General features: G+C 49.8%; 1 protein-coding gene across 19 annotated transcripts in view; it reads right to left on the reverse strand.

Moving 5' to 3' along the window:
- Nucleotides 1-444: 444 nt before the first annotated feature.
- CAMK2G (calcium/calmodulin dependent protein kinase II gamma) overlaps nucleotides 445-22,768 on the reverse strand; it is a 162,658-nt gene continuing 140,334 nt past the window's right edge. For 3 of the 19 annotated variants that reach the window (XM_050960139.1, XM_050960146.1, XM_050960143.1), the window contains 9 exons: nucleotides 19,903-19,971; nucleotides 18,381-18,425; nucleotides 17,657-17,705; nucleotides 14,921-15,034; nucleotides 13,283-13,408; nucleotides 10,579-10,654; nucleotides 9,429-9,523; nucleotides 8,053-8,298; nucleotides 445-3,116 (listed from right to left, as the gene is read on the reverse strand). In XM_050960139.1, the coding sequence (XP_050816096.1) occupies nucleotides 8,066-8,298; nucleotides 9,429-9,523; nucleotides 10,579-10,654; nucleotides 13,283-13,408; nucleotides 14,921-15,034; nucleotides 17,657-17,705; nucleotides 18,381-18,425; nucleotides 19,903-19,971 (807 nt within the window). In that variant the 3' untranslated portion in view covers nucleotides 445-3,116; nucleotides 8,053-8,065. The remainder of the gene's footprint in view (nucleotides 3,117-8,052; nucleotides 8,299-9,428; nucleotides 9,524-10,578; nucleotides 10,655-13,282; nucleotides 13,409-14,920; nucleotides 15,035-17,656; nucleotides 17,706-18,380; nucleotides 18,426-19,902; nucleotides 19,972-22,768) is intronic. The other 16 variants (XM_050960144.1, XM_050960152.1, XM_050960149.1 and 13 more) reach the window with 9 other exon arrangements.

Raw genomic sequence — 22,768 nt, forward strand, 5'->3', positions numbered from 1 at the left:
GAGTTAAAAATGTCAAGGCCTGACAAACTCATAGCAAGAGAAATGTTCTTCCCCGAAGAGCTTGTAATCTAAGCAGAGAAGACAGACAAATGGTGAGAAAGGAAACAAAGGCTCGGATGTCCCCAAACAGCAAGTCAGTGGAAGGGTCAGCTAGAGAACTCAGGTCTGCTGATGGATGCCCAGTCCAGGATCACTGGACCACACTACTGGGACTTACTCCCGAAGGTTCCACTGCCCAGGTCTTTTCTGAAGGTCAGCAACCATCTCTTTGTTATGCATGTAGACCCACACGTACATTAGGTGAAGCATCACATGTGATCACAAATGCCACCTATAGATCTGCTGCTCCAAAAACACAGCTCTGAGAAAAGACTGTGTCCCAAAAGCCTCAAAGCCACATTGACCCATGGTACAGAGAAGAAAGAAATGCCATTCAACTTTACGCCCTGTTTAAATGTTATTTTATTAAATATATTCAGTTAAGATTTCATTGTAACAAAGCTATGAAGATTCTACCAACATTCAGACCAAACAAACACTAGCTAAACTTTGTTTTAATTATTTCTATATCATGCAAAAATTCTGCATCAAACGCCTTCCATTTCCTGTTTAAAATATGATATTTATAATATATATTATATAGATGCTTATATTAGCCCCATAAGAGAACATTAAGAATGCTAAAGGTGTACAGCTATGTCTGATAATGGCCATACCAAGCTAAAGTTCTCATTAACTTAAAAGAATAAACAGAGAGCTTGTCTCCAAGACTGTGCAAAACCAAAACAACCCAATCATTTGTTAAGTTTTCTCTGAAAGATGCAGTTACTAAATACAGAGGGTCTTTTTTAATCATTAATAATCAATAGGTAAAGAGACAAGGAAAGATCAGACCTGAAGAAGGCATGCATAACTTTTTGTATTTCTCTTTTGAAAACTGCATAATTGTAATGTCCTGTTTGCTCTCAGCGTGGCCTTTTTTTTTTTAAATCTGAATAAAATATCAAAACTTTTCCTCTCCACCTGACTCTCTAGCTTAGTGCCCTCCTAAAAATGTTCCAAAACGATAAGAGACAGTGTTCACCCCCTCCTGTCTCAGTCCCCACACCTCACCCACACATGCGGTTGGGATGGTGGCGGAAGGAAGAAAACTATTTGTCCAGACAAACCCTGGGAAGTATGAATGGCCTTTTCCTGCACCATGGATTAGCTGCTCTAGTCAGGGGGTGGGATTGACTTAAGGGTCTTCCTTTATAAGGGAGTGGAGGGATTTCCAGAGCAAGGCAGTAACTCCGCTCAGTGCTATAGCTTACGGGTCCTTCATCATTCCACTGAAAAAGGATCAAGGTATAATGTAGCCCTCCTTTTCCCTTAGAACCCATTACAACGTTGCCTTCTTTTAATATACTGTCTACTCTGTCCCTCAGGAGGGTAGGGATAACAAACCGTAAAGCCCCAGGACCAAATTTAGTGATTTTTAGTTGGAGAGACTTCAGCTAAAAGCTGATCCCAATATCCCACAATGACGACCAAGTCCCTGCCCTCCTCTTGATCAGGACACAGAAATCAGGGGGCCTCTTAGTGCTAAGAGAGCCTACTAAAAAGGCCTTTTGCTTCTCTTGGCCAGGATTAATTCATGACAAGTCAACAAAATAATTCAACGTTCCCCTTTAGCAAATAAAGGAAATGGACAGCATCCCCCAACAAAGGAAGGAAGATGAATTTGCCCAAAGGACAAGCATCAAAAGGTCTGTAGTAACTACCTTTCCTCTCTGTATCATGAGGCCTGAAGCCCTCTGTCTACAGTCTGCTGAGATTCTGAGCAGATTGTTCTATGAATTACATCATCAACATGAAAAAACAGAAAAGCTAGCCAAAAGAACACCAGGACACATGACACTTACAGAACAGATGGGGGGAGAAGCACCTGCCCTGGGTTGCTGGCTCCCTCTGCTATTTTACCAGAGAACAAAACAAAACAAAACAAAACAAAAAATCAAACTGGAAGCCAGTGAGCCCCTTAATTCTATGGGTGCATATATTTCAGTATCAAACACAAGCTAATGATGCATCATATAGAGGTGGATGCGTGAGACTTCATAAAAGAACATAACACTAGTTTTCTCATCTGCTTCCTAAGGAACATGTGTTCTGCAGCACTGCGGATCCCAACTACACTACAAGAAAAAGAAAAGCAATAAAAGAAATCCCATACACGTACCCTCTTCCTCTAAAAACCTTTGCTCTTAACTTTTCTTTTGTCAGCTAGCTGCAAACCTTCGTGTTTGGCCAGAGAGTGGCCACTTCTAAAACCAGGATCTCTCAAGAGCAAGCTCCTATTTATATTTTTATTTAAACCATTTTTTTATAGTCCCCTTTTCCAGCCTTGGTTTTACTCGACATCCTATTTCGTTTTTAGGAAGTCTGTGGGTTCCAGCGACTGAGCAGCCAGCTTTCCACAGCATCCACACCACGCTGAAGACTTAAGAAGAAACTCGGGCTGAAGTCAGTCTGCTGGGCAGTGGGGAGTGGAGAAGTGTCATTCCTCCACCTTTCCCTCCCATTCTTCATTCAGGCCCCTCCAGTGTCTCCTCGCCACCTCTCACGGATTAAAGTCACAGCACAACCTGAATGCAATGTTAGCTTCCACCTTGCCTTTGTGGAGCAGAGTTCAGCAATCCGCTGCTCAAGCTGCCGGCTCCTCCTCGCGCTCTCTCGCCTTCCCTTTTGCTTTCCCCCTCGCTCGGTTTCTGAAAGATGCTCCAGTTGATGCCATTTTGTCAGCCCTGGGGGAGGGGGTGTTGGACAGTCTGTCATTTATTTATCATTATTCCGGTTTATTTTATGTTTTAATACAAACAACATGTCTCTCTTAGATTTAAAAAACACCTTCGTACAGCAGAAACAGACACGATGGATCCATGGAAAACAACAGAAAGGTGGCAGCGCCCGGAGCATCAGATGCATGCAGGGTTTCGTGCATTTGGCTGCTGCCGCTTTGTAATTTGTAATTTTTTTTAAACGTCAAAACCGACATGACTGTTGCTGTCACTCAGGCACTCCAGAGCTGCTTGCTAAGAAGATATTGCCCTCCAGCTGTGTATCTCCAAAAGCTGCTGCAACCAGGAGGCGGCCATGTCCACCCAGAAAGAAGAGAAAAGAACGGGGTGGGAGAAGGAAGAGAAATAAAGCCAAAAGTTAGCAGCACAATTTATATAGAAACTCTCCCACAGCATACCAGCCAGGGAGAAAATGCTATGAGTGATCCAAGAGAAAGGAACACCTCATATCACACAGTCCGCACCTGAGCTGGGCTGGGAAGGTACACCCCTGCAACACACCAGGACTGGACCCTTCCTTCCCATCCACCCCCTGTACTCCAGGCTGGAGGACGAATCTCCACTGGTACGGTGAGAAGGGACACTGCTATTGCAGTTGCTGCTTTGCTATGGGGCCCAGTTATAGCAGAGGGAAACTCTCCTCACACGGTGCTTTAGAGGAGGGGAAGATGAATCCCAGCACTCCAGCGACAGGGAACAGTGTGGAAGGCATTGTCTGACTGGACCATACCAAACCTGGAGTCCAAAGCCCAGCCCCAGACACCTCAGAGGAGGGTGTGAGACACCCCAAAGCGCATGGTTATGGAATGACCTGCTCATAGAGGCAGTTGCTTCCTCACCCTGAGTTACAGGTCAGCTCCTGCCCTGGTGGAGGTGGGTTTATAACCCTGCATACTGTTTGGTTTTCTTTTTAAATCTTGTCTCAGGTAACTCTGGATGTCCCCACTATCTGTATAAACCACCAGTCTCTTTCTGGGTCCTGCTAAGCTGCTGGCCTCAGTGATGTCTTGTACAATGAATTCCAAGGTCTGTGTGTTGTGCTAAAAAAGGGATTTCCATTCAGCAGTTCTAAATTTGCTGCTTTTTATTCTTGTATCATGAAAAGGTAACTAGGACTATCTATCTGATTTACCTCATCTCTACTACTCCCCACCTTGGATACCTTTATCACGTCTTCTCGGATTCCCCTCCGCTCTATGGTAACAGTCCAATTCTTCTCTGCCTCTCTCTTCACATGGAGGTTCTCATATGTCTAAATTATGTTCACCACTGGACTCCCTGTAATTCTGTTATATCCTGTCTAAAGTGGAGTGACCAGAACTGAACTCAGTATCCCAGGAGAGAGTGTACCACTGATGTATATTATGGTATTATAGTATTATTCTCCATCCCACTCCTTCTCCATCTTAATACCTCAGTGTATTTTGACCATTGCTCTATACTGAGCATGTTTGCGGACAGCTGTCTATAATTCCACAGCCTTTATCCTGGGCGATGACAGTTAACGTAAAGCCCAGCAATGGGGGCAAGCAGTTTACACTGGTTCATAATTTGTTTCAATATTGTTTCAGCCAGCGTGACTTGTTACCAAAGGGAGGGTTGCAGGGCTATCCTTTCCAGGAGCACCTTTTCCAAATATAGCTATACCATTTGCTAGCCCTCCAGTCCAGCAGCTGATTTTAGTGAGAAATAACCCAGCCTCCTCATTTACTGCTGAGGGAATTCTCCAAAGATGGAGGCTCCAGCATGGCAGTGGGGAGCACCGGCCATTGGCTGCATGGAGGAGGGCGGCCACTCTGCAGTCCTCCCCCACACTTCTCCTCCGGGACACAGACCTCTGGGGCAGGCCCAGCCCTTGTGCTGTGTCAGGGTTGGATGCAGCCTCATAACCAAGTTTGTGTTCGGGGAACTGGGGGAGGACAGCAGGGTGATCTCCCACCTCTGTGTAGCCTGAGCTCCCACTGCCACGCTGGAACCTCCACATTTATTGACAAATAAAATTAGCAGAACTTTAAAATATTTGGCACAGAATTTTTAATATTTTGGTGCAGAATTCCCTCAGGAGTAGCAGGTGAAGAATTTTACCCGGGTTAGCAGCATTGCACCAGGAACACCAGGTGTGGGCAAGCAGGCTCAATCCAGAAGGATCCAAGTGTGGAGGAATCCAGGTGTGGGGTGAGGGGCCTCTGTGTAAGACAATCTGGGTGCAAGTAGCTTAGTGTGTGTGGCAATGTGGGGGAGCATCTGGATGCACAGGGGCTCATGGGGTGGGGGTGCTCCGGGTGCAGGGGCAATGGAACTCTGCCAGAGGGGGTCCAGGTGAAGGTGGTTGGGGCTCAGCAGGGAGGATGGAGCTCCGCGGGGGGTGGGGGTCTGGATGGCTCAGTGGGGGTCCAGGTGCAGCTGGGTGGGAATCCAGGTGAGGAGGGTCAATGGGGCAGTCCAGGTGCATAGAGGGTGGGGCTTTGGGTTCCGAAGTCTCAGTGGGGGGGGTCTCTGGATGCAGGGGGTGAGACTTGGTGGAGTCAGGGTATGGGGAAGGGGTCTAGATTCATTTGGGTTGGGAGGACAGGGGGGTGTCCCCAGCCCCACTTCCCCTCCCCTTGCAATGATTTACCTCTCCACCAACTGCTCCAGGCACCCGAAATGACATGCCTGCACTGCTGGGGACGGGGTGTGTGATCACTCTTGCAGCTTCCCTTTGCTTCCCTGTCAGAAAGTCATTTTTCTGCAGGGAAGCAAACAAATTTACACGGGACAGGAATTCTGTATGCACGTAGTGGCACATACTTCCCCCAGGAGTACTCATTCTTAAGCTCCGTCAGAATTCTTGGGTGCAACCCTGTGGGTCTGGTGACCTGTTGCTCCTTAATTTATCCAGTTTGTTCCAGCACCTTCTCTTTTGACACCTCAGTCTCTGACAGCTCCTCATCTGCGTTACCAGAAAAAAGTAGGTGCAGGACAGGGCTCATGCCCTGTGGTGAAAACTGATGCAAAGAAATCATTCTGCTTCTCTGCAATATCCTTATCCTCCTCATTTTCTCCCTTTACTCCCTGGTAATCCAGTGGATCCACCAATGCTTCCCCCCTCTGATATACTGAAATTGTTATTGCTTTTGTATCTTTGGCTACTTGCTCTTCAAATTTCATCTTAGCCCTCCCAGTTCCCATCAGACATACTGCTTGGCATAATTTATGGTCCCTTACATTGTCTTCATTACTGCTGAACTGTTCTAGAACACACTGGAGAAGAAGCTATTCTTGATTTAGGCCTTGTCTACAATAGGAAATTAATTTGGTGTAATTGTGTTGCTCAGGGGTGTGGAAAATCCACACCTCTGAGTGATGCAGTTAAACCAACCTAACCCCCAGTGTAGACAGTGCTAAGTCGACAGGCGAATTCTCCCCTCAACCTAGCTACTGCCTCTCAGGGAGGTGGGGTACCTACACCAAGAGGAGAGCCCTTCCCGTTGGCATAGGCAGCTGAAGCAGTGCAGCCGCACCACTGTAGCATTTTAAGTGTAGACAAGTCCTTAGTCCTAAGCAATACACCGGACTACATTCAAGACATCACTGTCGTTAAGCCACTTAGTAACAGTGACGATGGTATAATGAAGTTCAACATCCTCTGGGAAGAAATCATAGAGAACCTCAGCCGGTGACACTCAGTTTAGAAAAAGGCATTTTTAAAAAAGGGAGGAATCTAGGCAAAAAGATTCTACTGTTAGGAAACTTCAGTTCTTGGACTCAGCATGACAGCTACATAGGCACACATAAGAAAGGATGCATAAGGCATGCACACATCTCAACCCAAGAGAATGCAAGAAGATAAGTAGACCAGCATGGCTAAATAATAAGCTTCAAAAAGATATCTGAGCCAAACTGGTATTCTTCAGAACCAGCTGTTCCAAGAAGCAATTGTTTGACAGTGTCAACAAACTGATTAGTCAAACTTTGCTCCATTGTGATGTTTGACCATTTCGTATGTGGCCAGTTCAAGTTGCCCAATATTACCATTTCATTAGCTTTATTTGCCTTTGATCTCTCTCTTGGTACACTCAAAATCCTTTTGCTGAGTAGAAAGCCAGTATTAACACTGTAATATATTTGTATTCTTATGGCTTGGGATTTGTATCCCTACAGACTGTAGTCTATGGTCCTCTCTACTTTGACACTGCCGCATTAAAACTCTAGGGAATTGTTAAACTCTGGAGCAACTTTGCCACCTCTCTCCCCAATCTCATCTGTCCTTCCCTGTATTGTTTATAGCCAGGTATTAGAGTACCCTGCTGACTTAGCATTGCCTCATGCTTCTGGAGCACCTGTCACGTCAAGTTCTCTTGCACTGCCAGGCAGTCTCATTCACATATGTTTGCTTTTATGTTCCTCACTGCTATGCAGATGTTTATAGTTTGCATGTGGGGCTGAATACCTATTTGTACTCAACTCCTCAGTCTAACACCCTTTTACTTTTCTGCAATTTTACCTCTGGTATCTCAACCTGACCACCTCTGTTCAGCTGTAATTTCCGTCTGCTCTTTCCCTGGTTCCTTGCCTTTGTGTGACTGACATTGTTAGAAAAGATCCGTGTCTGACTTACTTGCTCTTCGGGCAACTCTCCCCGTGTTCCTACTTTAAATAATCTCCCAAGACCTCATTACATTTTCTGCCTAGCAATGGGACCTGCCTGCACCCGAGGACCAGAGAGGCGGAGCCCAGCACACTACAGCCAAGAACCCAACCCCACCCCCGCCCCAGAGCCAGGCATATGCCTTCCCTCTGCAGTCCAAGGCCAGAGTGCATAACCTGACCCAAGTGCCCCAGGTTAGTGCCTGGCGGCCCCGGGAAAGCTGGCCCAGCACTACTGTATCCCTTGCAGGCGGTTGTAGCACTCTAAGACCCTTGGTAAGGGGCTATACCTGCAGAGCATGACTCCCATCTGCCAAAAGAGCGTGACTCCCATCTGCCAACAGAGCGAGCTCATCACCTCCTTATGGCGCACGCTCAGGAAAAGGGATACCTGGGGTGGAGAGAGGGCTGAGGGAAACGTTTCACTATCTTAGCTCCACTCTGCCTGCAGCCAGTTAGTAAACGAGCATCCCTCAAAGCCTGGTTAATAGCCTCTCAAAATTCTGGGCTTCCGATACTTCACTGCCACGTACAGCCGCCATGGCCCCGTGGTAAGTGATCTCCCCTGCCTGCTGGAGCGTACCTGTGTTTGATCCTCACTGGAGCGGAGCGGCAGGGGCCCCAGAGCAGTGATAGTGGACGTTCAGCCACTTGCCATCGCGACGGTGCCAGACGCGGGTCTCTTCAGACTGTGTGGTGCGGGGCCGGCCCTGGCCATCGATGTACTGAGTCAGGCGGATGTAGGCAATGCAGGCTGCGTCTTCACCAATGACATGGACGTGGGGGTTCAGGATGGTGGTGTGGATTGGCTTGTTGTTCTTGGACAGTACTGGGATGACATACAAAACCATCAGCTTCAAGGCCTCGCACACCACTACTTCTAGTGTCCCCGTTTCCTTCTCCTCCCACCTGCATCCTAGGCCGCAGTACCTCCTGCTCCCAACACTCCCAAGGCACAACCCAGCCAATTCTCTTCCTCCCCAAAATCAAAACCCTCAACCCTAAAGTTTCCTGATCCTTCAGCTCCCATTTGCTCTGCACAGAGCACATTCCATAGTCCAGGCATCAGTGTTGCCAGCACCTCAATTAAAGGGTCATTCTCATTCTCAGACATTACCTGCAGTACAACTGTGAGCGAGGGCCCTTCAAGGCTAGCCAGGACCTCCCTGGGCACCAGTAGGCCTCAGTGAGTGACAGGCACTCCAGGGCTGCCATGCAGACAGTGAGAAAGAAGCGACCAGGCCCCCTTCACCTCACAAGCCAAGGATCAGTGTGTGCTAAGCGGCCCTTTCCCCAAGATCAGCCACATCAGCAGCTCAGGATAGCAGCTCACTTCCCTTGCCCCAAACTGCGGTGACTCCTGGGGATGTTGGCAGGACAGGAAACCACAGCGGTGTTATTTAAGGGAAGGACAAACCCACACAAGGGCATTTGTTGGGTTTACCTTCCCAGCCACACAGACAAGGTGTCCTCCCTCTGACCCAGTTACCAAAGGGTTCACCAGGGTTTGGGATCTGAACCAAGCGTGTGGGACCTCAACTTGGAGAAATTCTGAGAGCAGTACACTGCAAAGAGCTGCGCCCTGGCATGTGTGACAGGGAGTACCCCTCCCACCTGTATGACTGGGCAGGGTTCTCCAGCTGAGCTGGGTTAGCGTCTCTTTCCCCTTTTACACTAACTGGAAACCCAGTGTCTTGGTCCCTTTGAACAACCAGTTCCCACTCCAACAATGTACTTTGTGCCAGACTAGCCCCACTCCCAGGGTGAAGAGAAATGAGGGAAACAGACACCTCAGTGAGGGAGGAGAGAAAGTGCTGGATCTTAATAACCCTTCACAGTTCACCCACATTAAACCCTGGTGTCCATGGACAGTCTAAGAGAACTGCAGCCATTTCCCAAGATAGGGCAGACAGGTGTGGAGGAGGGGGCTGCTGGCATTGCTGGAATCTGCCCACTCACAGTTCTCAAAGTAAAATTTGTGAAAGTCCATCCCTTCGACTAGGTTCCCCAGTGCTTCGGGTTCAAACGAGGTCAGGCCCGGGTCACAGATCTTCCTGCAAAGAAAAAGGAATATTCTTGACCTAGGGATTTTACCCCCTTATCAACATCTCAGAGTTGCTGCCCTTGTGAATACTGTGTGGGTGCCTCAGTTCCCCCTATGCATTAAAAGTCTCCAGTGTGCATAAATGGCTGACAATCTGTCTCCTAGCAACAAATGGCCATAGCCCTTCTCCCCTTGCAAGGGGATAGCTAAAGGTGAACAAAGAGATCAGGTGACCTCCTGGCCTGGGAAAGAGACAAAGGCCAGAAAAGAGGGGCTGGAGGGGGTTTCAGTTTGGAGCTGGCTGGGAAATGGAGAGGGGCATCCCGACGGGGCTTGGGCTTCCCAATGGGGCTGTGGCCTCCCTGGGGCCCCCAGATGGACCTAACTAAAGGGGGCCCTGTTGTCTGTACTGGCAAGACCTGTTTTGGACTGTGTTCCTGTCATCTAAATAAACCTTCTGTTTTCCTGGCTGGCTGAGAGTCCTGGTGAATCGCAGGAAGCCGGGGGCGCAGGGCCTTGTCTCCCCCACACTCCGTGACAGCCCTTTCTTGGACTAGCCCCAAAGTCCTGGGGCTATTTTTCTGTGCCATATTGCTAGCTCCCTGTGCTTACTCAGACACGCCACTCGCCTGGGACTGAGATCCATGTTTACTACCCAGAGCTGGTGTGTTTCCTTCTGTTCTGTGGTCCAGTCAAGCATCCAAGCATGTATCACACAGAGTTTCTCTCTTAATCCTATCTCCTTCCAACCCCCACCGATCATCCCCATCTCCCTCGGCTCCTGGATCACAGGACTTCCAGATGTGCTCCTTTGATGGTAACCCTTTCTGCTGCCTGGTATCTGCCTTACTCCTGGTACCAAGTGTTCATTTAAAGAGCCCCCTTGGCTCTAATCCCCAACCTGCAGTTGTCAGAGTGGGAAGCATAACCCTCTCCGCCCTATTGCCTGGATGGCTCCCCACTGCACTGGATAGCCTGTGTGCCTCGCTCGAGGGCAAGGGCCATTCTGCCTCTCGCCCACAGGCTGGCATGTAGAAACTGAATGCCCAGTGACACCGTACTTACGTATATGCATCAAAGTCTCCATTGTTGATGGCTTCAATCAGCTGCTCTGTTATCTTAATGATCTCTTGTTTGCGCACTGTGGGCGAGAAGTAAAGATAACTATGTATCTGCCTTGACTGGAAGGAAATGAGACAATCAAGCACCTCCTACTGGCACTGATCTCACAGGAGGTGCTCCTGCACTTCAGAGATGCGTGGTAATGGCAGCCATCTACGTGGTCAGTGGTATGAAAGGGAAATGGTGACCCCAGGATGCAGGGAGAAGGGGAATAAAGACATCGTCTCATACTAATTTTCTTCTCCAAAAGCAGGCCTGTCCCAGGAGCCTCATCGTCTCCTGACAGCCCGGGCTGCTTCCAAGGACTGCAAGGAAGGGCCCCGGTCACTGAACAGGCCAACGCAAAGGAAAATGTAAAACCTGGTACCAGCTGTTGGAAGGGAAGCCCCCCACCCATGACATCCTCATATAGGAGTGGCCACAACAAGATCAAGCCGGCCAAAAAAATCCCTCAGCAATTTACCTATGACCATCACCAACACTCCCCAGATGGCGAGTGCTGCAAACATGCCATCGTGACACATGCAGGGACAGAGTCCACAAGCTAGTGAGATAACTAAAGCAGAACAGATTGCTGGCTCTACGGGGCTAGCCCTCATCCCCCCCGCAGTAGCCCATGTTTTGCACGCAGCTCCCTGTAATTGGCTTCAGGGCTCTCAACACTCGACTAGCACTGCCACTTCACCTAGTTTTGCTCAGCTGACATTCACGTGGCTGGATTTACTGCCTGTTGCTGTCCCAGTCCTCTGGCCAGCACACCTATTTTCTCCGGTCAGCTGTACACAGCCCAGCCCCCGTCATCTTGCCATCCTTACCACTGATATCAAAGTACCTAGCACTGAAGCAAAGCCTGCGCAATGGACTTTATTACAACTCAGTAGCAGTCCCTAGGGGCTCGCTAGAACTAATCTTTCCTTTGGAGTTTGCATACCTGAGTACACACTGATCCCAGTGCTACATCCGTATACCCCATACACACGCCTGTATCTACGCATATACCCAAGGCTTCCTCCACCTGCCTCCTCCACGCAGGCTTTGTAAATGAAGGTATTGTATAAACTGCTGGCACTCTCTTGGATGTGCCAACAAGGTGATATCTGTAAAGCTACAAAATAAATAACCTAAGTATTGCTATTGTCACCAGCTATCTGAAGCCACCCATCCCCCCACACACTTCTAACACCAACTGGCCAATTTAGGGTGCAAAAGGGTAATCTCAGCTGGTCTGAGAGGTGACCACACCCACTTCTGAGATCCACCAAGAAAGTTCTGCTATGCAGCTCCCCACAGATACTGTGATGACCTCACGCTACTGGTTGAAATGTAACTGAACAGGTCCTGGCAGTGGGGCTGGTGTACTGTAGCGTAGTGTGTTATTTGTGCACCGATAAGCATGGAAAATAAATCAAGAGGGTGCACTGGGTTACACTGGCTATGAAATGATGCTTCATGAGCAAGTCATTTCATGTCTCTTCCCTATGAGGACAAATGGGGTCTCCCACCCAGTGCAGAGAGTACAGCCCCTCGAAAAGGAACCCCAGCGGCTGGGGGAAGAGCAGAGAAAGATCTCCTTTGGGATAAGTGAACAAGCCTAAGGCCACAAGAGCCTTGGGCTAGCTCATCTCAGAGAGTCTCCAGCTCAGCACGCACAGCAATATTCATTCCACACAAAGCCAGTACACAACACTGTGTCGTGCCCTGGTGTTTACTGTACGCCCTGAGCTACCACGGCGACAAGGTGGTGTGTACCCTTACCTCTGAGGGTGGGCACCCCCTGGCTTTCACACAGCAAGGTACTCCTGCCTCCCAGTCAAGATGGAAGTCAGCACGGCCTCCCCTGCTTTCTCTTCTAGGAAGGGTAGTTGAGGACCAAACAAGAGCGGTCTACTGAAACCCTTCCCGCCATGTACAGTCACACACACCTTCGATGATACTGTCTGGGTGCTGCCAGTGGGAGGCTCACATGGCTGTAACTACCTAGCAACGCTAGGGGAGAATCTCCACAAGTGAGGAAGACAACACAGTAACTAAGGCCTTGCCCACACTACAACTTTTAACCAAGTTTGTAGCCACTTCAAGGCACAGTTGGCTTTAAACATGGCTTGTGTACACACACACACACACACACACACACACACACACACACAGAGCATGGTTCACACGCAGATAGTGACCGTGTGTGCCACAACATAGCTGTCCTCCCGCAACCGGCTCCCCACACTGGTCTGCAGTGTACCTGGAACCCAATAATCATGCCTATGTAAGTGTTTTGGGCTGACCCTGCTTCCAGAGCATGTGGCCCCACGTGCTGCTTGTGCCCCAGTCATGTCCTTCAGGCATTGCATCCCTTGCTGAGGAAGTATGGGACATCTGCATGGAGTCTCCCAGAATGCACTCATACAAGTGCAGCTGGCAGCTGCAATGGGAGAAACTATTGTATGTGGACGTGAACTGAGCCATGTTACTCAATGTGACTGTGCCTCTAGCTGGCTACAAAGGTCACTCCTGTAGCTGTAGCATGGAAGGGCAACTGGCCCCCTCGAGCAAGGACCCGGAGTACAGGGCACATAAGGTGAAGAAGAGGAGGGTAACTAGATGTCTAGAATTAGTTCACTACTTCACTACTGCTAGACAACCACTAACTTACACGCTGCACTGTTAAGTACAAACGGAACTACGGGAGTTAGCAAAGGCTCCGACTGAGCACGCTCTAACTCCAGTGTCTGCCCTGGGCTGTCCCAGGCAAGCAGCTTCTCCTCACAAGACTGCGTGGCTGCAAAACAAATGTAAGCATTAAAATAATAATAAAAACCCAAACAACAACAGAATGCAAAATAAAACCAACAAAGCAGCACACCACACAGCCCCAGCCCCTATCTCCACACAGACGCCCCCATCTTCCAGGCTGGCTCCTGTCACGTCATGTGGGCTGCACAATGCTCAGAAGGACATTGGCAGGGAAAACCCTTTGGAGCACAGCAGAAATCTCACTGATGCCAAAGGGCTTGGCATGCCCTGAAGCAGCCCACCCTCTCAGGTCAGTGACTGAGCGGCACAGGGGAAAATGGGGGGAAATGAGCAGGAGATCCAAATCACCACAAATCTAAGGCAGGAGGAGTGAGAGGGGAGAATGCTTCCTTGCTCGGCAGAGAGGGGGCTGGGAACTTTGCACTGCACCACAGCCAGGGTGGCTGGACACGGGAGGAAGCCATGCTGGAGAGGGCACAGCAGTTTGGAGTTAACAGATCATTTCCCTTCCCAGCTGGCCACGGAGGACCCTCTCCTCCCATCACTGCACCTATCAAAGCCACACATTCTTGAAGATGCTTCCAAATGGGAGGCGCAACCATTTCACCAAACGAGCTAACAGAGAGATCTGAGTGGGGGCAGCAAAGGAGGGACAAGAGGAGAGGGCAGCTGTTCCCTCCCACCCATTACAGACAGCTTCATAGGAGGGCTCCCAATACACCCAGGCATCACTACACTTGTGGTCTTTTCCACTATGCTCCCCTCTGGGTAGGCCATGAGACCACTAGGAGAATAGACCCAAACAGATTGTTCCGGGACATGCCTACAGGGAGGGGCATGGATAGCCGAACCACCTGCTCTTACAGTGTCTCTGCTGCCAGGATGCTACAGAGCCGACAGATTCAGGGAAGACCCAGGAGAACACGTGATAACTGATAGGATTTTTCAGCTCCTGAGGCACTGAGCGAGACACACAATGGAGACGCATATGCAGAGGGAAACCTCTTCCAGAGTCAAGGCTACACAAAGAGCTCCAGACATGGCAGAAGGCACAGGGAAGGGGTCTTCCAGCTGTCACAGCCCTACTCTCGGAGAATCCTGCGAGGCGACTCACCCTATTACTGGTACTCGGCACTTCCATGGCACCTTCCATCTGAGGAGCTCAAAGCTCATCACAAACAGGAAACAATTCAGCCTCACACCACCCCGAGTGTCGGGCCAGTCTCATTCCCATTTTACAGCTGGGCAAACTGAGGCACGTGAGGCAACGTGACTTGTGCAATGTCATTCAGTGAGTGTCACTGCAGGGAATGCCATGCCTTATCCACAGGGAAGCAAGGGAATGGAATTAGCCAGGATGAGGGTCCATTTTACAACGGGCTCTGGAGAATTTCAGCATGTGGAGGAGGGGAGATGGATTTATGTATGTGCTAAAGTATTGGAAATGAATATCAACCCTCTGGAAGGGAACTAGGGAAAGGAAGGTCATGTGGAGGGTGGAGGAAGGGTGGGAAGGACGCTGCACCCCTGGACTTACTGGCTGAGAAACAGAGAGAAAGCTGGGACTGCATGGACTCAGTCTGTGTTTTGCTCTCACTGTGCCTCCGTCCTTCAAGCACTGAGCTGCCATCCCCGGTGGAGAGAGGGGGAGCTAGCATGGCAGGGAATTAAAAACACAAAAACAAACAAAACACGCAGTTCAGTAAATAAAAAAAGAGAAAGGAAGGAGAACATTAAAGAAACCACATTGCTGGGCACAGAAACCTGCAAAGAGCACCCTCCAGCACAGAGGCAAGCAGCCTGCGCTACGGCATGGTCCCTCAGTAGAACTGCATGCTCCTTTCAGCCCTGCTACACTCCAACCAATTGCTCACTGAGGCATCACTGAACATGTGCTTAGAAGCTGTCTACTGCTCTGCTGGCATCAGCCTGTCCTCATACACCTGCCTAGTCTATCTCATTCAAACTCAGCAGCAGCAAAATAGCTCCTCGTTCTCCAGGGGCCTGGCTGTGTAGGGAGCTGAGGACTCCAGGCTTCGCATAGCAATGGAAGGAGGATGAATTTCTTGGCTCGAGTGACAAATACAAATACATTGTAAACAGGGAAAGATACCCGCAGTGTGTCTGTGTATGACAGAGAAAAGGGGGTCCTGCTTCTGAGCCTCTCATTGGATTTCAACTTCTGGTGAGCTAACTGCTTCGGGGGAGGAGTTAAATAACGAAGCATTTGGTGAGTGCTGGCACTCCTAGAAGTAAAGGGATAACTGTACTAGCCAGAGCTAGGCACAGTGCAGACAGTAACTGTGCAAGCTTATTCCCTGCCACCACCCCTTCACCGCAGCATCTTCTGCTCTTCCAAGTCCTAAGAAGATACCCCCACAGCTCAGTCAGTAAACGCCAGTTCTGAGCCGCAGCATCCCTGCCATTCCAGCCTAAGGTTCCCTACATAGCCCCTCAATGCATCTTATCCCGACCCATGGCCCCTTGCTATGCCAGTTCTGACCCTCTCCTCTTTCTTCACAGCTCTGCTAATGCCCTTCACTCCGGACCTGCAGCACCCGCTGCTCCAGTTCTGGGCCTCTGCCAAGCACAAACTGCCAATGGTATTGGGCTTCAATAAAGAGCGACTTCACAAATGTGGACAGTCATCTATTCGAGATTAAAGAATACAAATTGGTTTCTGACCCATGTCTCCAGAGATCAGAGGCTACACATTCCACTAGCCATTACTAATCTCCTGAGTCATCCAGTCCCCAAACCTCAAGTTGGCTTCATTCTATCCTCACTTTGGAAAGAAGTCAGGGCTACAGCATTAGTATGTGATGAGGTCAGGTCTCCCCTTGAAATTGGACCTGTATTAGAGAGTTTGTCCAGCCAGCAGTGTGTCTCTCTGGCCCCATGACTCCTCAGAACAGCTGCCAGCAGCTATGCAGCAAGTCAGGAATCATCCCAGCTAACTGATGTGGTATCAGTGAGAACAGCCTCCTGAGCCTGGCAGGGCTAGAACTAGTGCTGTCCTGGGTGTTTGACATAACAGACTTTGGTTGTAAGGGGCAGGAAAATACCTGTGCCCCACTGCTTCCTAATGCCTCTTCTTCACTCAAAAGAGAGACTTCAGAATTTGCTCCCAGGGAAAGCACTGTCTCCTCCACCACATTCCTCCTCAGTGGGGCTGGAATTTACCTGACCTGCTTACACCTCCCAGTGTACTAAGCAGCTGCTGAAATACTGCGCTCCAGGCCAGGCAGGTCTGACTCATGTAAGCCCATCACAAGAAGGAGAAAGGATTGTACAACTTGGTCATGGAGAAGTATACAATTTCATCCCCCTCTTTAATACAATTCCATCTCTCTACTCTAAAATGCCCCAATGCTGTGGCAGCCAGGGAATCTGCAAAGGGAAAACAGAACAGAGAGAGCAGAGTCCCTTTGCCCTGGACCAGAGACAGTACATCCATCCAAAAGACATGGGTGTGGAAACAGAGAGCTCCTTGGAGAGGGGTGAAACAAGGAGATCTCAATCCCCTGCAAACTGTGTCAAAACATAGAAAGGAACAGCTAGATTCCAGATCTGGAGAGGGGAAGAAATAGAGATTCCAGTCCTGTAAATGATTGGGAATGGAGAGATTCCAATGCCCAGGAGGACAGAATTCCCACCATGAGACTAACAAGACACACAACTCGGGGCATGGAGGGCTCACACACCCTAAAAGCCAGGCTGTCCGCTTCCTCAAAGCAGACAGAAGAGAGTGTGTGTGTGTGTGTGTGTGTGTGTGTGTGTGTCTCTCTCTCTCTCTCTCTCTCTCTCTCTCTCTCTTTTGCGGGTGAAGCTCCCTTTGATGGACACCCAGGCAGCCAAGCCTGTTAGCTATAAAATCCCTCTTGGTAGCTGTTCCCTGCTTGCTTTACCTGCAAAGGGTTAACAAGCCCACTGGTAAAAGAAAAGGAGTGGGCACTTATTGACTCTTTTGGTCAGGTGCCCACTCCTTTTCTTTTACCAATGGGCTTATTAACCCTCCACAGGTAAGGCAAGCAGAGAACAGCTACCAAGAGGGATTTTACAGTTAACTGGCTTGGCTGGCTGGGTGTCCATCAAAGGGTGCATATCCATGACCCCACTGCAATAGGCATGGCAGACAAAGCCATGGCAAACTCAAGAATCGAATCAGATGTACAGCTCTGGGGATGTTAGAGCACGATGACTGAACTCTGCAACACCAGTGGCAGTTTGGACCTCCAGAGTCTCCTTCCCACAGCCCCACAGTACCACCTACCTTTCAGATCCTCATCTTCAGTGGTGGTGTTACAGCTCTCTGTGGAACCCTGCATGGCACAAGAGAACGTTACTAGATGGCAAAGTCAGCAGATTGAAGACACTTCCGTTTGTCTGTGGAAGAGGATGGGGGAAGCATAAAACAAAGGAAGGGACAGAAACGGGATGACAGAAGGAGTACTACTAAGAGGACTGGGATGAAACGGCCAAGTATTAGTCAATACATAGCAGCAAGACTTTGGAGTATCCTCTCATAAGAAGTGGCACAAGCCCTCAAAGCTGGGGCTATTCAAGAAGGGAGCACCAAGTCCTGGGGGTATATATCATAGGGGACAACTCCCCACTCACCCCGGGGAGAGTTCTCCTATAAGGTGAGAGAAGAGGGAATATGGGTCACCTACAACTTTACCTAAGGGCGCACTGAAAGGAACTGGTCTCCAACTCCAGAGCCCACCAGAGGCACACAGGACTCTCCCACCTTGCCTACCATGAGTATGCACCTGGTGAGGATCTTGCCCACTGGGTCAGGAAAGGGACAGTGAAATCTGACTTGGGATCTATTATCCCTCCCTGCCCAACTATTCTAGACCCCCCCAGTCACCTAACACAACCCTCCTAGTGCCAGAGCAACTGTTCACAGTCATCCTGTGATGCAGCAGCAAAGGGGCAGAAATTAGGGTCACGGATGTTTCTCTAAGGAAAAATAATAGTGACGTGCCCCTTACCTTTATGCCATCTGTGGCATTGTGGACAACAGTCGTTTGAGGCTCCTAGGAAAAGGGGTGGGGGGAGATATTAAACTCAGATTCTCAAACCTTTTCCCCTTGTTTTCACTCTCCAACAAGCACAGAAAAAGTGACCAACATGGAAACAAACCACAGAAACAAACTCCAAGCTGCCAACGTGTGTCCAAACACATACTCCCTGCTCCGAGGGCTTCTTGAAAAGAAAGAGATGCTCAACTAACAGCTACGTTCACAAGGAGACAAAGCCCCTAAACACCCACCAGGACCCAATTTGCCTTTTGAGAATGGTGTTGGCACAAACACCTTAAACCTGTGACCAGCTATCAGCTGTGAGTATAAATCTCCACCCTCTAGAAGGCAATTGACTAAGCAATGAGCCCTCAGCTCTCAGAGAACAGATTTTTGGGGGAGGAGGGTGAGGGGGATGGTGGTGGGTGGGGCAAGGGCCTTTGTCTCCCAGCTTTCCATTGAGTTTGCCAGATGTTTTTATTCTGAAAAGGGACATTGATAATTTCCATAAGAAAAAAGGGGATAAAATAAGCCAGTGTGTCCCAGAGAGGAACTGCTCAGGGAACTGGGCTGCAAAGGAAAATGCATAATTTGCTAAAACAAACATCTCCCAAATGAGACATTTGTAACACAAAAAGGCATCAGAAAGGTGCCTTCACCACCAAAAGAGTAGCAGGTAAAGCCAATGTGGGGGAAGCTTAACATTATGAAATGTCCCAGGAAAAAAACTCTCTGGAATGTTACAGAAAGCAGCTGCCAGGCCTCCAGGAGCACAAGGTGGTTTCTGCACTCATCCCTTTGCTCTGGAGACAACACGTGGGATACTGCCCCATTTCACCCACTGACATCACTCCTCCGGGTGGATCGGCAAGGGCACCAGGGGCTGCGATGGTACAACAATGCACACACACCCATCCATCTCCACTACCTACTTGACTGCTGCCTGATCTTCCAAAGGTATCCAGGTTGAACACACTTGGGCTGGGCTGCTAAACATACCAGGCACAGCGTGCCCTACAACCCCACTGCATGCTGTAGAACATGAATCGGTGATGACAGTACAGAAGGTGATTAACCTCGCAGCCAATAGGGCGAGTGAGCCACAAAGGGGTTCCGTCGAGACATATCTGCCCACCCCACCCGTTCACGGTGGCCTGAAGTCCATGCTTCCTTTTCCTGGGTGTTGGAGAGTGGCTCCATCACACCATCGTTTTCTTCAAAACCAGCTTCCCCCAAGTGAGAGATGAGAATTACACAGGGATGATGCAAGGAGTAGTCCAGGCCAGCTGCAGTCCCCACATCCAACCACCACTCCACTCGGCTTCCGCAGCCCCCTATGGCTGTGACTAGACCCCACAGCAGCAGAGGAACAGATAGAACTAAGCCAAAACACAAGCTCAGACAGAGCAGAACAAGCAGCACTCAGGGAGGCAAGAGTCAAAAGTAACCCAAACAGGAAAGACAAGGAAGTAGTAGTAGTCAGGGAAGATACCATGGACGTCTGCATTGGGGGAGTTTCTTTTGCTGGGCTTACTAGACTGGTTTTGTTGTTGCTCTGTGGCTGAGACAGAAAAACAGATTGTTTTAGTTCCTCTGCTGGGTAGCAGAGTCAGCAAATCTTTACAGTATTGTCCTAGTAACTCCCCACCATCTCCTCAGCCCCCCTCCCCACAGACTCATCTTGCAGCAAGAGATGAGGACAAGGGAACCCATCCTGGGTCACTAGAGACCATCCTTCCCCCAGAGGTGACCAGGTGCAAGCAGATGTACCAATACCCAAATATGCATGGATGGTTAGAGCGATGGGAAAGGAGAGCAAAAGAGGCAGCAGCCCAAAGGGGAAAGGAAGGTAGAGAGAGGTGCAAACAATAACCTCTGAGGTAGGAGGGCTGGGAGCTGGCAATGGCTCCAGGAGATGAGGACCCAGGGCTGCGTACAGACAGACTACAAGTGTGATAGGTACAGGAAACAAGTGGGGCAATCTCAGATATGGCTGGTCTGGGCTTGTGCCTTTGGGAAGTCAGGCATGGGACGATGCTGCCAGGGCCCCAGAGAAGATGGTCAGGTGGGACACGGGGCGATGGGGATGTGCGGAGTGACTTTAGGGCGAGAGCATGAAGGAAGCTTCCAGGGGTGAGTGAGTCCTGCAGGTTGCCTAGCTGGTTTGTGTCTTTCCCCAGCGAGTCTCTCGTAGACAGGGCAGGTGAGTAACACCTCTGTCCTCCTCATTCACACAGCCCAATGGCGAGGCAGAGCTGCCAACTCCCCTCCTGCTTGCAGGACAAAGACCTTCTGTTTGGTGAGAGTGGCCCTGCTGAATCAGGAACACGCAGAGCCCATGTCTCATTGGAAGCCAGGCCAGCATGCATTGAGGCTGCTTCCCATGGTGCACTGCCTCGCCTGGGAATCCAACCATGACCCTGCATGAGTCTCCCAAGGGCCCGTGCTGCACTGCTGGGGAAACAGTCCTGTCCCCTACACAGGAGACGGGGCTGTTGTGACTGAGACAGTTTCACCCCTTTCCCCCTAAATCTTCCCTTCTACCTGATGCCAGCAACAAGGTAAAATCAGTAGCACCAAGGCTCACTGCAATCCCTTGGCATCAAATCAGACTCATAGGGACTCAGACTTCAAGCTGGCTGGCCTCTTTGCATCTCCTCCCTTACCCCACTTTCAAAAGCAGCACAGAGAGAGGGTGACTCGGACCCCAGTACATCCACCCCCTCACCACCCAGGAACCAAAACCAAGGCTGGACAATGAAGAATTCAGATACTGAATCACAAAAGGCCTGGTGAGAGTTTAATCACACCCACTGCAAGCAGAGAACATGGGGGCAGGGGTTCCTGTGCAGCACCCCATCACTCTCCTCTTCTCTGGCTTTCCTTTCACAGCCACACGCCGCGCTGGAGCTCCATTCAGGTCCCACGGGGACAGAGTATGGTGGGCCTGCCCAGCCCCCAAAGCTAGGAAAAGAGCAGCATTTTCATGCACACACCAGACACTCCCTGCATCTCGGTCTGGCCACACATTACCCTGCTCTCCGGCCTTCCATGTACACGGGTTGGGCAGGGGTGTTTCTAGCCTGGTGGTGCCAGACATGGGAAGGAGCGGCCATGTGGCTGAATACCTGACTGAGCTCTGGAATGGCTTCACCCATGGGGCTCAATGAAAAGAACCTCCGAGGGAGTCATTACAACCCCGAACCTCACTGCAGAACAGCTGATAATCACCCTGGTCTCAGGGCCAGCTGCCTCACTCAACTCAGCCCCACAAGAGCTTTCAAAACACATGCAGCAGACCCATTCCCCACCCAGCTGCCCACCCCGACCCCACTGATGTCCCAACAGAACTGAAGGAAGAGGTAGTTCTGCATGGCGTATCAAGGTCCCTGACGTTCACCAGCTGACCAGATCCACAGCATCGTACTTAATTCCCGAATGGAGCCATTACGAAATCAAGGACACAGAAAACGTGACTGGTGTGCTTCACATCTCTGTACCTTGTAGGGAGTTGCCTGATCTAGTGATTTCTGCTCATTGGGCCTCTGTGGCCATTTAGCCAATTGCTCTTCACTTTCACAGGCAGGCACCCCACATGTGGACTCCGTAAGCATACAAGTGAGCCACGTGGATGCACACCCCTACCCCCTCATTGAAACCACTGGGCACCAAGTATCTTTACAGATTCAAGCAGTACAGAGGAAGATCTTGACTTTTAAAAGAAGGCAGTCCACCTAGTTAAGCATCAGGCCATTGAGAAGAGCTACCTGATATGATCAGTTCTGGCAGAACCACTGAAAGAGCTCTCTGAGCTAGACAACTAGAGACAGACAAACAGACAGACAGACAAACACAGAGGGTGCAAGAGAGAAAACAGACCAGTGACCATAGCACTAAGGAGACACATGTGCCAGCCAGCTAGAAGAAAGAAAGCAAACACTGGTCACCTAGGCCCGCCCAGTATTCACTGGTTGTTTTTCCAAGCTTCACTGCCCCAGTGATCCCTGAGACATTGTTTGGTTCTCATTTCCCAGCTGCCTTGATGCAACGAGCAGAGGGTAAGGGTAGGCACTGACGTTGAGCAGCAGAGAAGCGGACAGATGGATGCCAAGAACTCCTACCCATATGTTTAATACTTTGGGGATTGAGAAAAGGAGGGCTGCAGCCGCCGGAGTCAAATTTTGCCCTGGGGTATTCCAAGTGGTACTTTAAAACTTTACAGGTAATAAATCCCAGTGACACAGAGGGAGGGCAGAATTCCTAGGGAGTAATAGAGAAGCCAACTCCTCTGCTCTGGCATCACTCAACATTGCTCTCCTTCCTGCTTTAGGGAGCTCCTGTTCCGTCTGAAAGGAGGC

This window comes from Gopherus flavomarginatus, chromosome 6 (genome assembly GCF_025201925.1).
Source record: "Gopherus flavomarginatus isolate rGopFla2 chromosome 6, rGopFla2.mat.asm, whole genome shotgun sequence".
NCBI lineage: Eukaryota > Metazoa > Chordata > Testudines > Testudinidae > Gopherus > Gopherus flavomarginatus.